The 16,307-nt window shown below is 39.9% G+C and overlaps 1 protein-coding gene across 2 annotated transcripts in view; it reads right to left on the minus strand.

Annotated features, from left to right (window-relative positions):
- Positions 1–1,698: 1,698 nt before the first annotated feature.
- Positions 1,699–16,307, minus strand: part of Als2 (Amyotrophic lateral sclerosis 2) — a 66,878-nt gene continuing 52,269 nt past the window's right edge. For both annotated transcript variants that reach the window (XM_089579297.1, XM_089579298.1), the window contains 5 exons: positions 14,509–14,560; positions 12,333–12,394; positions 10,784–10,847; positions 7,123–7,302; positions 1,699–5,197 (listed from right to left, as the gene is read on the minus strand). In XM_089579297.1, coding sequence (XP_089435423.1) covers positions 5,153–5,197; positions 7,123–7,302; positions 10,784–10,847; positions 12,333–12,394; positions 14,509–14,560 — 403 coding nt within the window. In that variant the 3' untranslated portion in view covers positions 1,699–5,152. The remainder of the gene's footprint in view (positions 5,198–7,122; positions 7,303–10,783; positions 10,848–12,332; positions 12,395–14,508; positions 14,561–16,307) is intronic.

The following is a 16,307-nucleotide window of genomic DNA, read 5'->3' on the forward strand; positions in this document are numbered from 1 at the left end:
TGTTACCTAGGCATCACCTTCACAACTAACCTCAAACGGCACCAGCATGTTGATCTGATCTGCTCCAAAGCTCGTCTACTTAACCAGCATACTAAAAAACTCGACAAACGAATGCCAACTAACAGCGCACTAAACTTCAGTGCGGCCCGTACTCAAGTGTGCGTCCATAGTCTGGTCACCTTATTCTTCCTGTGACATTTGTAGCTTTAAAGTCTTTCAGAAAAAAGCAATCAGATTCATATACCAGAAGTATGACTGCCATTTTTCGGCTGCATCACATGCTGGAGACTTATTACTAAGGTCATTGATGCATAGGCATACGTGTGAATGCCTCATCACTCTGCATAATACTGTACATTCAAACACCACAAACGCAACACCCTTCTCATTAATTTCCTCTACCGCATGCATTACTCGGCGCACTAACCCTTTAAACCCACTGAATAAACACATGAACAATTTCAAACATTCCATTTTTTCTTCCACAGTCGATCTGTGGAATGAGCTGAATAGATGCTAGCGAAACCTGCCAGCAAATCATTTGCTGACCAACTGCATACACATGTGACAAGCTAATATTTCTGCTTTTCATTTGTTATTTAGCCTTGTCTTGTATATCTTGTTAATTGAGTGTATCCTTGCATTTCTGCTTGTTTGTTTTTTACGCTGCCCATCTGCAATGCCTCACAGTTGAGATGGCAGTATTTGTAAAGAACATTGTAAATATAGGTAAATAAAAATTCTTGAGCTTATAATTTAGTCTATAATTTAGTCTAGTGATTAGCTTCGCGTTTAGGTAACGAGAAAATCTTTAACAACGAACTAGTTTTTGTCATGAAAGAATTCTGTGCACCGGCCACTAAAAACAAATGCTTAACTTCAGCATACACATATACTTTAAAGCTGCTTTTACAAAAATGGATTTCAAGAACTACTAAAAGTGTGCATGAAAAAAACGTATTGCACCCATCAATGTATCAGGAGTGCACCAAGCAATCACTCTTTTTCACTCATTAATAAAAGGCAAAAGGATGAGAGACAGCAGAAATGAGCTCTGAAGTTTTTTGCCCTACATCTGCTGCAAAAACAAAGTAAAATACTCAAAATCATCTTGGGATCCTGGGCATCCATGAGCATGTTTTTTTTAAGGCTGGATGTTGTTCCAGCTATCTCTGTTTTGCCATCATGAATTCTGTAGGCTTTTTTTTTCAGGGGCTGAGAGCTGCTTGTGGCTGCTTGTTGTGCGAACATGATCCTAATGTAAATGTCATTTTTAAAAAGCTATAGCCCTTTTGCAGTTGGCATTAAACATGCAAATTGCTTCTATCTACGCTCAGGAGAAACACAAAATCATTTTTCAACTGGATATCCCAGATCACTCAGGGTTTCAAACGTGGAGGCGTCTGTAGCTGCCGGCAGTCTGGTTCTGCTCACAGTTCTCTACGACTGCACATGAAAAAAAACTTCATTCACTAAATTTATACAGTATATTTCACCATAATATCCCATCAAGAGATAGATGAAGGCCCGAAAATCATGATAAAAAATAAAAACGAAAACAGAAAATTTTGACCAAATAGACCATTTTATTTGCTGCGTAACCAATAAAGAATTTCCATCATGATCCAAAAGGTGGTGTTATGCTATAAACATTACATGCATGGCACCTCATTTGTGACAATGGAATCTCAAGCAAAGTGAACTAGATATATTTATTTCATTATGCTTCATGCATGTACAGTTGTAAAATAAAAATACCAATTCTTAGACATATCCGTGCCCTCATAGCAGCAAAATAATTAAAGACCCCAATAACAACCACAAAAAACGTTTAAATTTTCTGCACTATTGTTCCCCGACAAAAGTTAAACAGCCTCTAGCAAATGACAAATAGCCTACAAGCAGCTAGTTTTCAATAACATAGAAAAATTAACAGTAGCACAGTGAGGTACAACTCCTTAAAAATCCCCTGCACAGTGATAGAGCTCACATATTTTCCATACATAGGGAAAGACAGAAAAGCTACGGTGTTCCATTTTAACTGAAATTTTAGACGCCAGCGCAATGTTTTCGGGCTACGACTTGAACAAAACTGATTAAATTTTTCAAGATTGTTGAAAATGCTTTTTCAGAAAATTAGCACAATTTCCGCAAAATCCTAGAATTGGTTTTTCTAACAGGCTCCAGAAGAAAGCACACAGGGCATAAGTAATCCGCTCTAAGCCCCTATCCTGGACACTGCATGAAGCTCACGAGTATCATGTCAAGTGCAGCCTTAGTAAGTGCAACATTACATGCAGTCTCACACTCCACCAACATTTTACTGCTTTAGTTGAAGTGCAGAAAAATTACAAACATAATGAAGTCCTTAGGGGCAGCTGCTGTGATGGTCTAAAGCTACCCAATTAAGATTTTCAACAGCATCAATTGAGTAAAAAGACTATTAGTTGATCGACGATTTGCGTAAGCAGTCAACAACTGGAATGCAGGCAGATGTATCAACAGGCCTCTTACTTTGGTCTGCATGAGATGACCTGCTCCATACTTTAAGTCTTGGCCTATTTATATGGGCACCCTGCTTGTCAAAATGCACAGAACTGCACAGCTTTTTTCTTTTTTTCAAAGCGTAATAGTATGCACTCCCCAGTGACAATTTGGTTCCTGACCAGAATGCATACAGAGCAGAACATCTAGGCCAGCAATAAACAGCCCCCATAAAGTCTGTCACAAAACAAAATTGATAAAGCCGCATGCTTGTTTTACGTGCATATTGTAATTCGCATAAGCGTGCACAGGTAATGTAGTACATACAGCCATAGGCATGTACAGGTCTCTCCACAAAGGGGTGACCAAAGCTCATGGTAGCGCCCGTTCATGTCTTCCGGGTAGCAGGTAACAATGTGGTACAAAATTTGCGCCCCCCTTCCCCATGTTTACTGAGGGGGAACTGCCTTCTTGCACTCCTTCTCTGTGCACGTCTATGCATACAACTCAGTTTAATGTGAAGTCACGGCTCTCAGACAACAAACACTTCCTTTCCTGTTTTAGCAATTGAACATAATAGGCAGAAAGACACACTGTGTTCGCGCTCTTGTCAAGTAATGATTTTCACTGGCAAGCTTGCAATAGATGGACATGACTGCAAACTGTCCAAGCATTGTGCTTTAGCAAACCATTTCCAAAAAGTTGAGAGGCCTGCTTTTACCTTTCAGACAAAAGAGCTGATTCTTTTACAGGTCACTAGCAGGCCCCCAAAAAATAATGAGTACGAGCAGCACTCACACATGAAAATGCACAGAAAGAAACCCTGACTGCCATAAACAATGTCTAAAAAAGATGTTGCATAGCAGTTGCCATAAATTATGCAAAATGAGAAGCAACAACTATCATCAACTAGACAGCTAAATTTTACATGAACAATCTCAATGGCAACAAAAATAATGATCTACTAAGCAACATTTTCAAAATGCAAGAGGCATCATTAGAAACACTATGGTATAAATGTACTAACCACAATAGGCACTGCTTCATAGACTCCACTGGCAGAGATTTTTTTACTTTCATAAAAAATTTAATCCTTATTAGAAGGGAAGTAAATTACTGAGGGCAAGCAATCAATATGTTGTGACAGTCAATTTACACAACATTTCAAGCAACTAGTAAGCGGTTTAAATATAGGCCACTTTATTGAAAAAAAAAAGAAACAGTCACAGAAATCTTTGCTGCTCATCTACTGGAGCAACAAACAATGGTAAATAACGAAATACAACAAAACTGTTGACAACAAAAAACATTGCAGTTATGAATTTGCAGACTATGTGAAAAAAAATCCAAACCTGTAATTTTCCGATAATTTTTGCTATCTTGGTACATTCTCTGTGCTAAGAAGAAAGTACACAAAGTATTTAAGAGCACAAGAACACAACTACTGACAATGGCCGATAGCACTCACAAGAGGATGCACTTGTGTACACCCTGCTAATGGCCAACGGTACACACACTAACCTGGATGCCGCTGAAACTGGTGGTCACACTGCGGCTTATTTAAGCCTTGAGCATTTTCTATATGTATAAAAATATAGTAGGACATCATTTTTCTTTTGCGCAGCTCACAACAATATGACCTGAAGCTCTGACATATTCTACATTATTTATACTCAATAATCATCAGACGACAAACGAAAACAACACCAGCAGTAACAAACAAAGACAAGTTCTGTGCTTTTAATCTGCATACAATGAGCAGTCAATTTCCTAGGATAACTCACGCATTCTAAAACAGCACCTGAAACATTTCTTTCCATTACCAAAACAACAACATGAGCAAACAGGCTCCTCAAACGCAGTACGAGACAGTATCGCATTTAAGGCACTAATAAGGCATTTCAATTTCTCTGAAACTGAGTCTACTATTATGCAAGGTAAATCCTGAGATACTTCCCACAGTTGCCAGCTGTCATTTCCAATGAGTACGAAGTGAATAAACAGTAAGTTTATGACTAGCTTTGTACTTAACACATACATGCACTAAACAAGCAAAAAGCTTAAAAGCAGCATTCCAAAGAGTCGGCATGCTTTCACAGACAACGAAGTGCCTTTTGTGCAACCCTTCTAAACTAACCACTTTGCTCTTTTTCAAATTATTATGAGCATGTATTCAAGGAAAAAAAAGGACAGTGTGGTTCCAGGTACTGATAGGTGGTAAATGCAGCAAACAACCATAAAGAAGAGCTAGATATAATCTCAAATGCTAACTGACCTGCACCAGCAACCTAACTAAGTTATAAAAAGAATTCTTGCTAATATTCGTAAAAACTCTCATCAACAACACTGGCCAGGATGTGTAACAAAACCCAGTAAACACTAATAAAACATAGCCACATGTACAACAGCCATATACACAGGCAAGTAAATAGTCTGCACTTATAGTATAGCCGCCAACACAACAGTACGTGCTTACAAATAAGGAAAGTCAGCACGAAACAGGTAAAGTATTATCAATTTCATAAACAGAGAACTTATGGAGGGAAAAAAAGGTGCAAAAACAATTTATAACCTAAATTTTAACTGCTGCCAAATATAACCAAATCTGCACAGAGCTGAGGAAGGGATGCAACGTCAGTCCAGTAGGAAAGGCAGGTGTTCTGCGCACCTAAGTCTGAATCAGTTTCTCAGTACGTATCTGGAAATAGCATGCCTGAAAAGAGAACGAGATGGATTGCACACCTGTACCTGCACACACACAAGAAACCATTGCACAAATGCAACTGACCACCTCAATTCAGTGATACTGAAACAAAACCCCAAGCAACGCACTAAAAAAGCTCACATACAAACCAGCCAACAAGTCTGCCCTCAGTGACCAGTGAAAGACTGCACAGAAAACAGAGAGATCCCAAAAGAGATGGCAATGGCATATGACTAAAAACCTGCCCTGCATTAACCCTTTGCAGCGATGTAGTTTTGTCCCATCTTACACCAAAAAAACAAACACATGTTGAGCAACACCTGTTAAGCTTTTTTGCATTTGTTAAACTTGACACTTCCAGATTTTCCAGTTTTTCTTGCTGGAAATATACTAGTGCCTTCTCTCCCAGTCTCTTCCCAGGTCAGTTTTTTACAGTTCTTTTGCCCCCAGAAGAAAGCATGAAGTCAGCTGGTATACTTCCGAACAGTTGTAAATTATGGTAATGATTACAATGCTTGTGTGCCACACAAGAGGCTCAAGAAAGTTTAGTGACAATGAAGACAACATTAGCACGGAGATCAATAACACTCCACTTAAGATGGCAAAGGCAATTAACCTGATGACAAAACCAAACCTAAAGAAAACAGGAGAGAGACAGTGTTTTCCTGTACAAAACAGCAAGAATTCCAACCTCCACACAGAAGAAAGCTTTGAGTACTTCCATACAAAGCAAAATTATTGCTGAGGCATTGAAACACTCTGAAAAGTGACACATATAAATGTTGCTTTGAGCATTTGTACACAGCCATGGTGTCTGAACTTCGAAGTATGGTCTCGATCCCAAGAACCATAAACAGTGCAAAGTATCGTGACTGCAAAGAGTTAAAAATCAGACTGCTTTTCATGTGCCTACAAGTTAGCCCTGAGCATATCAGAACACTATACGTTTGTCAGAACACAAAATGACCCAGGAACAGTACACTGCTCACAAATACAACATTTTTGAACCCACTCGCAATGGCATAGTGGCTGAGCCCACGAATATGGGATCAAATCCTGGTCATGGTGGCTTCATTTAGATGGAGGAGAAATACTAGAACACTTACGTGCTGTGTAATGTCAGTGCACACTAAATTAATCCAGAGCCTCTCACAGCCCATGTACAACTTTTAGGCATTAAGTCCCATATAATGCGTAACAATATTTTTGAGCACTACGAGTACTCCCAAGCTATCACAACAATTTTAAGCATGTAGAATTGATGAACGTATTCCATGATTTGCATAGGTTGCATCCCACAGAAGCTCTGAAACCACCCCATAGTACCAAACAGGGGGACACAAGTACTCAATAATAAGTGACCAAGCAGCAACCACATTTAAGATTGCACAACTACCACCCATGTGTGGTCTAAAGCTAGCAATGCCAGAGCACAAGAATGTGTGACTGATGTGCACTGCAGCACCAAAAAGCACCTAAGATTAAAAAAAAAGTAGTTCATTATTTATTTATTTTTTCCAAGCCCTTTCCTTAAGTGGAAGTATTATAGCTGTCACTGATGGTCACACAACATATTAACAAATGCATGTTACTGCACTAACAAAGTTACTATTTTATTGTTGTATGCTTTCATATAATTTTCGAATTATAATATATTGCTGGTGACATTATTGCCACTGCTTCAACCTTATACCTGTTCTGTATATATGCACTTGTTTTATTGTCCCAATCCACTATAATCCCAACAATAGAGATTGCAGCATCAATAAATTAATTGATTCAATAATTTTGTAAGCATATTATACTTGTGTGAGCTCACTTAATTATCCTTCACCTCAACTGATATCATGCCAAGAACCAGTCACAGTTTGCCACACTACCCAAATTTGGCTAGAATGTATTATTTGAAGCGAAATATTACACATGTCACTAACCTTGACAGTGGTGAACATGATGCCAAGCTCGCCATTTTGGAATTGGCGCTCCATGAGATCATCCACAAAATGAATTTCTGAGCCAAGGTTGCGAATTCGTGCCCGAACCACCACATACTGAAAGACTGGAAACAGGTCATCCATGTTCCACAGAAAGTCCCCCAGGCCTTTTTGAACTTCCTGTGCAAAAAACATTGAAAATAAAACAAACTCACCATCGGCACCTTGCACACTGCTCACTATGTGGCTTTTTGCTCAGTAACTAGAGCAGCTGATGTCATATACTGAAGCTTCTTGGAACCGGATGCGACTAAACAACTCGTTGTAATCAAAGAAACTTTTTCTATGACCCTGTAACGTTGAAAATCTTCGTTTATGTCGTAAATCTGCCTCAACTAACAAGTTTTGCTAATATACTATGTTTTAAGAGGAAACTAATAACCTCACTGTGCACTACACTAGCTGCTCCGGCTCTGTAGCATTGGCTTGAATATGGGTACAGCCATGGCTACCTTATCCCAAAAGACTAAGAAAACTCACTGCTTCTCCCAAGTTTCTGCTGCCCTTCACCACATATCCATTTCTTTGACCTTCACACTGTCACTCTTAGAAACAAGCAGTCGTTAGCGCTGCACATCACATATCCTACTAAAGTCAATTTCTTTCTCTTCACTTCAGCTGGAATGTCATCAACTTGCGCTTGCTCTTCAGACTGCATTGCTCTCTTTTTGTCTCCAAACATTACAGCTTTAATTTCCCTTCCATTGCTTGCTGCACAGTCCTTATCTGCATTCTGGGCCTTTTGAAAAGCCATGAAGTTTCAGCACCACAGGTGACTACAGGCAGGACACACACAGTTATATGCTTTCTTTCTAAGGTTATAATGTATTTCCTAGTGAAGTGAGGTACAGTTGGCATTCATGAGTTGGGAGTGCCTGCAAAATGTACTCCAATCAAGTCTTGCTTCCTGCTAGCTCCTTTCTCACAGTCCACGCATGCCACGTACCCCATCACTACTTCTGACACCTTACTTTATTATAAGCTGTGGTTCCTTCATCAGATTTCTGAAAATTATTGAAGCTATCTTCATACTAAATTTTAAGCATCCTGTTGTAATCTACTTTTCTAGGACCCCAAACACCCACTGCCATTGATACCTTTAGTTACCTAGCAGGAGAACATCATCCCCAAATTGGAAGTTACTGAAGTGTCCCTGTTCAACCTTTTAAAGTATGCTACACCATTAGGTTTGTCACCTTTGGAACAGAGTTGCACCTAACAGATCTTCAATCCTAGTTTTATGCAGTATAATAGAAGCGGAGACACCATTGTAAAATATGTAACACAATGTTCATTTGAAGAGCACATTCTTTCCATAGACTCGCGAGCACAGTGGCTCAAATGTGCTGATGTTGATGTGTGGCCCGACACTTTTCTTTACAAAGCTCAAAGGCTGTATTAAACCTCCTTCACACTAAAACCTACCCAGTTTTTCATTTATGTCATGCAGTTCTGTCATGCTTTATTGCAGACTTGTGCTTGCCTCACTCAGAGGCAAATATTTAACTCAGACACCTTCAGACACTTTGGGTTCACTGTGAGGCTGCCTGAGTTAGTCTTTAGTAGGTAAACAGCCAAAATTACAAAAAATAAATATATGGTGGAATTTCTTGCACAATTTTCATCCAGACAGTGCACTAAAATAATGTGTTCACTGTCTTGTATCAGAAAGACAGCTGTCCTAGGTGGTTGGTTTTCATGTTTTCAAAAAACTTTCAGAATTTCCATTAAAGGCATAACTATTTTGCCTGTTAGAAATCTGCTTTTGCACGCACTTCACTGTATCATCTGCAGTAGTGCTCATGTGCACTGGAAAGCATAACAAATGGCGCTGGCAACAAAGGTATGCACTCGCCAGTTAGCTCCAGATGACCATAGGCATGTCTTGAAGACTGAGTGTAGTGTGTGTGCCACCAGCATTTCAGTAAGTTAAAAACTTCTAATTTCCTACTGTCCAGGATAAAATTTACTGGACATGTCCATGAATCACTGGAGGCTCAATTGCAAGAATAATCCGATAACGCGGTTCCGGTTCTGGCCGAAAATCACAACTGTCGCCCCACATTTTGACCTTTGACACCCTGTTCATTGATGCACTGGCATGCCTTGGATGGATGTCCAAAAGCTGAACTTTCAAACGATGGCCTCACACTGCAAGCTGGCTTATTACCTACTCACAGTGTGAATGTGTGAAGAAAAGATATTGAAAGTATGAATGCAGTTAGGTACCCAACAAAATCTTTCCATTTGCAATAGAATTTGTCATGCAGGCATTCGGTACAAGCACTGCCTTCAAGCAAAATCTGACAGCCCACAAGTCTCAAGGTTCCCGATACCATCTGCTCGTTTTCCAAATACAGTAATCCTTTACCAGACAGCATTTTGTGGACATCCATCTTAATTCTTACACCCCCATTCTGTGGTGCAAAAGTTTTGTTAGATGATTTCTTTGGGACACATGAAATATGAAACATTTATTGCCACTGTCAGCTATTTGATAGGCTTGGGCAAAGTGTCCAGTTATCTCTGTCTTTCCCAATAAAGGACTCTGAGAAAGCACCATCTGGTGGATTAATGACGATTTCCTTCGCAACTCAGGCAGTGCCGCTTACCCCATGGCAGGTTTTGTCAGAAACTTCGTTCTGTAGGTTGCCAATAGAACATTAAAGGTGCACTGAAGAGGAATCTGAACTCGTCTTTTTGCCGCGGGAACTCCATCTACACGTTCTGAGCATTCTTAGAAACTTCGATTTATTGACCTGTGTGGCCGATTTCCCTAATTAAATCGAATTAATGTCCGGCTCCCACCTTTTTTTTTTTAATTCTCCCTCGTACGGTGGGCGGAGTCGACCAATGCGCGGAGTGCCTTTCACCCAGTCCCGTGGCGGCTTGCCGCTCTGCCATCGGCGGAGTAATACGCACTAATCCGCAGAAGCAAATAGTCCGCGCGTATTTTTATTTCTGCGGGGCTTATTTTGCGGCTATATTATCTGAGAATGAAACTATTTATTCACGGAAACCTAAAAAACAACATAAAGCGAAAGCAAAGCCTCCACGGAGCTGGCTGAAAGGCACTCCATGCGTTGGTCGACTCCGCCCACCGTACGAGGCAGAATTAAAAAATAAAGGCGGGAGCTGGACGTTAATTCGATTTAATTAGAGAAATCGGCCACACAGGGCAACAAGTCGAAGTTTCTAAGAATGCTCGGAACGTGTAGATTATTGAGTTCCCGCGGTAAAAAGGCGAGTTCAGATTCCTCTTCAGTGCACCTTTAAGTCAGAATTAGCAGCAGTCGTCAGATGGCTAACAATTATACATTACAAAAGAATGGGCAAGGTGAATGTTCTAGATGAGGTCAGATGTCAGTTTGTACGAAAAGGGTAGTTTCGCACCACAGAGCCTGCACTCAGAGACAAAGCAGCAAATGTCAGACAGGAGGGCAGAATGATCACAACCACACAGAACAATGGAAAAGAAGACGCTTCGAAGTAACACCCACTATGTTCAGGCATCCATTCTCTAAGAAGAAATGGCGCTTGTTACATATGCTTACACCAATTGAAATGTGATCAAAACAGATGTTCATATTTTGTCACTTGCCTTGTTGATTTCTTCAAATGTCTGCCGAATGGCTTGAAGCTTGTCAAATGCCGTAAATGCAGTGCTGAAATAAGATGAGAATGGCTCTGAGCATGCAACATCTTTAATGCACCAACTTAACATTTAAAAGAAAATGACATGCATAGCTTTTGATGAGTACTTTCGGAAAATCAACGTAGATAAGCTCTAAGCAACAAGGCTTGAAGGATTTTTAAAAGTAGTTGAGGCAAATATTCACTCAGTTAAAAATTTTCAGAATTCTGCGGACTCGGTTTCTCTGCAAGACTGTATTCCAACAAAAAATTTTTTACCAGACATCCTCCAGAGACATGTATCAGCCCACATGCTATCCTTTAACAAACAAACAAACAAACAAACAAACAAACAAACAGATCAACCTATGTTTTAGGAGTGAATGGTATGGTGCACACTCTACAACAGTATGCCACTGCACAAGAAAATAAGCAAAAAAGAGCAGCAGATTGAGTATCTATCAAAACATTTCATTTTTTCTATTGTGTGTAGTGAATAACAGTAAAGTCATGTAGCAACAAGAGTGCCAGAACATGCAAAAAATTGCTCTCTCTATAATTTTTCAAAATTATTTTATGAATATACCTTTAGTAGAAGAAATTTTTAGTCACTGAACATGCCAAAATGTTAAATGATGTTTTGGAACCCCTTCGGGTTCTTTGCTCACAATGAAAACTTTACAAAACTGTTTCAACATGGTCAGTGACCAGATTTTTTCTACTATGAAACTCCATCAAATCCTAGACTATGGATAACTTTAATTCATTCTCGTTATGGTTAGAATAATGAATGTATGTAAACCTCGTATGCATGTAAACATATGTAAACTGCACTCTTGACGAACATATCATTATACAGAAGGGCAGCAGCTGGCAGAAGAGTGGAAACTGAACAGCCACTACTAATGCCTGCATCCCAATGACCCAACAAGCCAGTCACTGCTGAGTCTGCACATACTGTAAGTGAGACTCTATCTAATTAGCAAAAACAAACAACATGAGAGCAGCAGCAAGAGTGACAAACAGCCACCAACAGCAGCTAACCACCACAGAGTGGCAGCTTGCTGACCACCACTCAATGGCAGTGCCTCTCATAGTGGCAAGTTCTGTCCCTGAACAAGGCTTTATGAGGGAAGAGTCGACCAGCAGAAGCTGCTTTTGACTGCACAATCTTGTTCCAGTTTTCTCTCTCTCTCTTTTTTTTGCTGTTTTATTTTACTAGGTATTTTGAAAAATTGGCTGTTGCACAGATGGAAGGAGCTCCAATATACGACATGCGATTCATCAATTCAGCATGTTAAAAAAAAATGCTGGCATCACTCTTCACACCTTCCTTATGATCTAAATAAACAATGCTGTATTATCAAAACTGTACACACTAACTATAACATAATGACAGAATGTGCACAAGAATAAGGTCATGCAAACATACTGAATAGTTATGCATCAGGCAGCCTGCAAATAGAAGTGACCACATCAAACATGTGAACTGAAAAAGCATACCAATATGCACTCACCTGATGTGCTGCAGTGCATCAATAGCATTAGTGAAGCACTCATCTTTGATGCTTGACACACGCTGTTAAAAGAAGAAAGGCTGCTAAAGGCTTACAATATAAGACGGCTCTTAAAAACCCCTCATACTTTTGCCCTCCCATAGAACAAAAAAGAGACGGTGACAGCTGCACAACACTCCACACTGTGCCCCTGTAAGTGCACCAACCCACATCCCACTTGAGCACATGGCAACAAATGGAGCATTGTCAACACCCTCTTCCTTGCCTACATCTCTTATGACTCAGGGCAATCAGGGCAATTGTGTATATAGGCAGTAGGTGAATGCTAGAGTGTTTGGTTAAGGCCTAAGATACTGCCAACAATGATAGCAGCCCCAATTACTTCAGAGTAAGTCCCTCATATAACCACCGCTATAAAAGAATACAACTCCGAAAGAGCTCCGTTTCATAAAATTTTATCTCCATGGATTTACCAGGGCACACCGTAGATTAATATGCCTTCTCACCTCCCAAATCCCATAATTACAAAAAGTGCGACACTGAAGGAAACGGCTCAGCGCATGCTTGGAACTGCTGCCAGCATCTGTATGCTTCAGCAAGGATTTCTCCAAAGTTAGCGCTCGTCATGTCCATTTCTTTGCCTGCGTTCTTGTCTTTTCGTACTATTTCCATTTCTATCTCCATCAAGAAAATGAAGTTCTTCAACTGCACACCAACTAGGGCAATCTAGCCAGCCGCCCATGTAAGCATCATATAAGGTGGAACCTCATTAATTCGACCCCTGTTAACGTGGACCACCGACGTGGTCCTGGCCAACGCTCATGCATGTCTATAGTGCCAGACGGTTGCTACTTAGGACGCAGACTGGGTCCCTCTGATGGACGGCTGTGTTCATGTGTGACTGAAACAGCAAGTGATTGTCCAAACAGCCATAGTCAAGGCTCGACTGCATGGTGCACAGTTGCCTGCAAACCTCTGATGTGAGTGCAATGACAAGCATGATGACGATCAAAGGGCACCATTGCTGAAAAAATAGGCCGCATAGTTTTGGTTTCACTTTTCGGACCTTCACGTTGGCACGAAGGGGTTACAGCATGCCGTTTGGACATTGATTAGTGGGCCGCTGGTCTATTCTTTTTAGAAGGTGTCTTGCCATTTCTGCATGTTTCCTTCGTTACCGGCCCTGTGGTTCTTTCATTCTTTTATCCTGCGCACCGACACTGCATGCTCAGAGTCGAAGCACAGCTGTTCGTTGTTAATGCTGTGGAACCTCTTCATATGCGATGACGCCGCTTATGAGGAGGCTGCACTACTAAAGCATTGTGCCATCAAAGCAGCCATGGAGGCATCTACCACTTTGGAGAACTTCTGCACTGACATTATCGACAATGCACACATAGTGAAACATCTGAGGGAAATGCAAAAAACTGTCTTTTTCCATGCAGTTTTCATCTTAAAAACAGATGACCACCATCCATGTTTTTACTAAACAAATTTACTAAGATGAGGACAGTTCTTAGCAGTTTTTTGGAGGCCATTTGTTAATTTGAACCTTCAGACAATTCTGAAATTTTTCTCAGTCCCTTGAAGAATGAATTAAAAAGTTTTACTGCGGTGACAATTTTTTTAAGCTGCTATCTTGGTGTGCCAAGACAGACACAGAATAACCAATTCACACCTAAAAAGGACAGTGCATTTGAGGGATACAATGTGCAGAGAAAGCCTGAACTGTGGAGTAGGCAGACCATCACATTGCACTGAGACAATGCACTGCCTCATGCTACACTCTGGTCAATATATGTCTCACAAAACATCACTTATTCACTGTTTTCCATTCTCCATATACTACAGACATTGCCCCCACAGACTATTTCCAGCTTCCCAAGGTTAGAACTTTGCAAAAATGTTGGCATCTAAGCACATGGGACTTTGGGAAAAATGCATTTACGAAACTATGCTGTACCAAAAGTCATAAGCTCTAGGACACTTTCTAATAAAAAAACTCAGAGCAGCTCACTGCCCAATGAAGGGACAATATACTAGAAAAGCAACTGTATTTAAAATTTTAGAAAATGAACACCATTTATTTTTTACGTGTTTAATTTCTTTTTCAACAGCCTTTGTACTGTGCTTCATAAATGCAACACCTTACTAAGGGTTATCGGCCATTACTCACATTTCTTTCCATTGTGAAAATCTTGTCAGGAAATTTCAAGGACATGAACTTCCTGCAAGAACACAGAAAAGACAGATATGTTACAACTTACTCACCTAAATGACCAGCAATGCAAAACCAGTTGAAAGAAACTGTGTGCTGCGTACTACAGTTCTTTATCCATCATACTGCAGTGACACATTTCATGCCTAACACAACACACATTACAATATGCTTTTATTTTCTGTATCAACAGGCAAGCACCTAAATTCTGTGGCTAATATACGCTGTTCATTTTCAACACTTGTGTTCACATATTCGGCCAGACAATGCAAAATGTTGCCGTCCATCAAAACCTCTTTGACAAAGGATATTACAGATTTGAAACTTGACTGTATGTATACTAACTGGCCTTCACTGAATGTGTAAACTGCTCCGCATTTTTAGCATGGCATTGTTTTATCATGTTATCCTCACGTGTGGCCTTTGCACTAAACTAGCTAAGGAGGCGGGTATATATATTGGAGGGGAAAAAAAATACGAACATACCTTACCAAATAAAATGTTTCTAATAACTTCTGAAGCCTTTACTATCCCTTGAAAACAAGAGTATCGCCAACAATACTGAAAAGCTACTTAGTCCATTTATCAGTAGTGGAACACACTGCATAGTTGTTAAGAGGCGCATAATATATACAATGTCCACAGTAAAGGCACAAGCAAATGTGCCTGCACCAAACCCCATCCAAATACTGAATCTCAGTTTGTTCTCATTTTATGCCATGCTGCACATTTCAATTCCATTACATGCTGCACTAATTGTGGGCTACCTCCTAACTTCCATCATTCATCTCTGGTTCTACACTGTTAAATACAATAGAATCCTACTACAGTAAATTTGCATATAGTAAAAACAAGGGTACAATAATTTGAAACTGCAGCCCTATTTGGTTTTCCGTAGACAACTTTACATTTTCTTTCATTTATAGTGAAGACATCTTTAATAAACAAACGGTTATAGTAAAGGATGTTTGATCACGGCAACATACTTCCTGTGGAATGATGACATCGCGGCACACACGCAGTCTATGACATTTGAAGAAAACATCCCTCCACTAGACACCTCTTTCTGTCTTCCTTCTTTCAATCCCTCCTTCATCCCTCCCCTCAAAGCATGGCTGAGGTATCCATCAAGAAGTGAGACAGTTAATACTTCTTCCCTTCCCTCAAAACCAATTTATTTTTTAACTGCAAAGAAATGTACTTGCTTTTCCAGCAAACTCTTAGAACAGCAATTTCATAAAGATGAAAACTGTGTGATAATTGGTATCTGTAATTCTGGCAAATAATTAAATTGCATGCGTACACTATCCAGTCAAAAAAAAAGCGTAAGCTGTTTTGTGAGTGAGAAAATATCTCGAAAAAAAAAAAAAAAAGATAATCGGCAGTGCAAGAACCATTTTCATATACAGCACTTGCCAATTTTCACCAACATAAGATGCAACATGAAAGAGCTGTGAGAAATGTATTTCATGTAAGAGAAAGCTTAATAAATTTCTGATACAATTCAATAATAATTTCTCTCGCAAATATTCTCAAGAATGTTATATCTTGAAATGGAGTAAAAATTGAAAATTTCTGTCTCCCTAACAATAACTACCGATAAGGTGCAGCTTATTTTAATTTCTAAAGTAGTAAAGCAGACACATGGGGGAATGGTTTGGGGAAGACAATGATGACCCTGAATAGAGAGGGTTGCCTGCAGAATGAACATGTGGCACTTGGACTGGCCTGTGACCCAGTTCTTCAGAGAAAACTCA

The sequence above is a fragment of the Amblyomma mixtum genome, chromosome 3 (assembly GCF_055824585.1).
Source record: "Amblyomma mixtum isolate Tamu chromosome 3, ASM5582458v1, whole genome shotgun sequence".
Taxonomy (NCBI): domain Eukaryota; kingdom Metazoa; phylum Arthropoda; class Arachnida; order Ixodida; family Ixodidae; genus Amblyomma; species Amblyomma mixtum.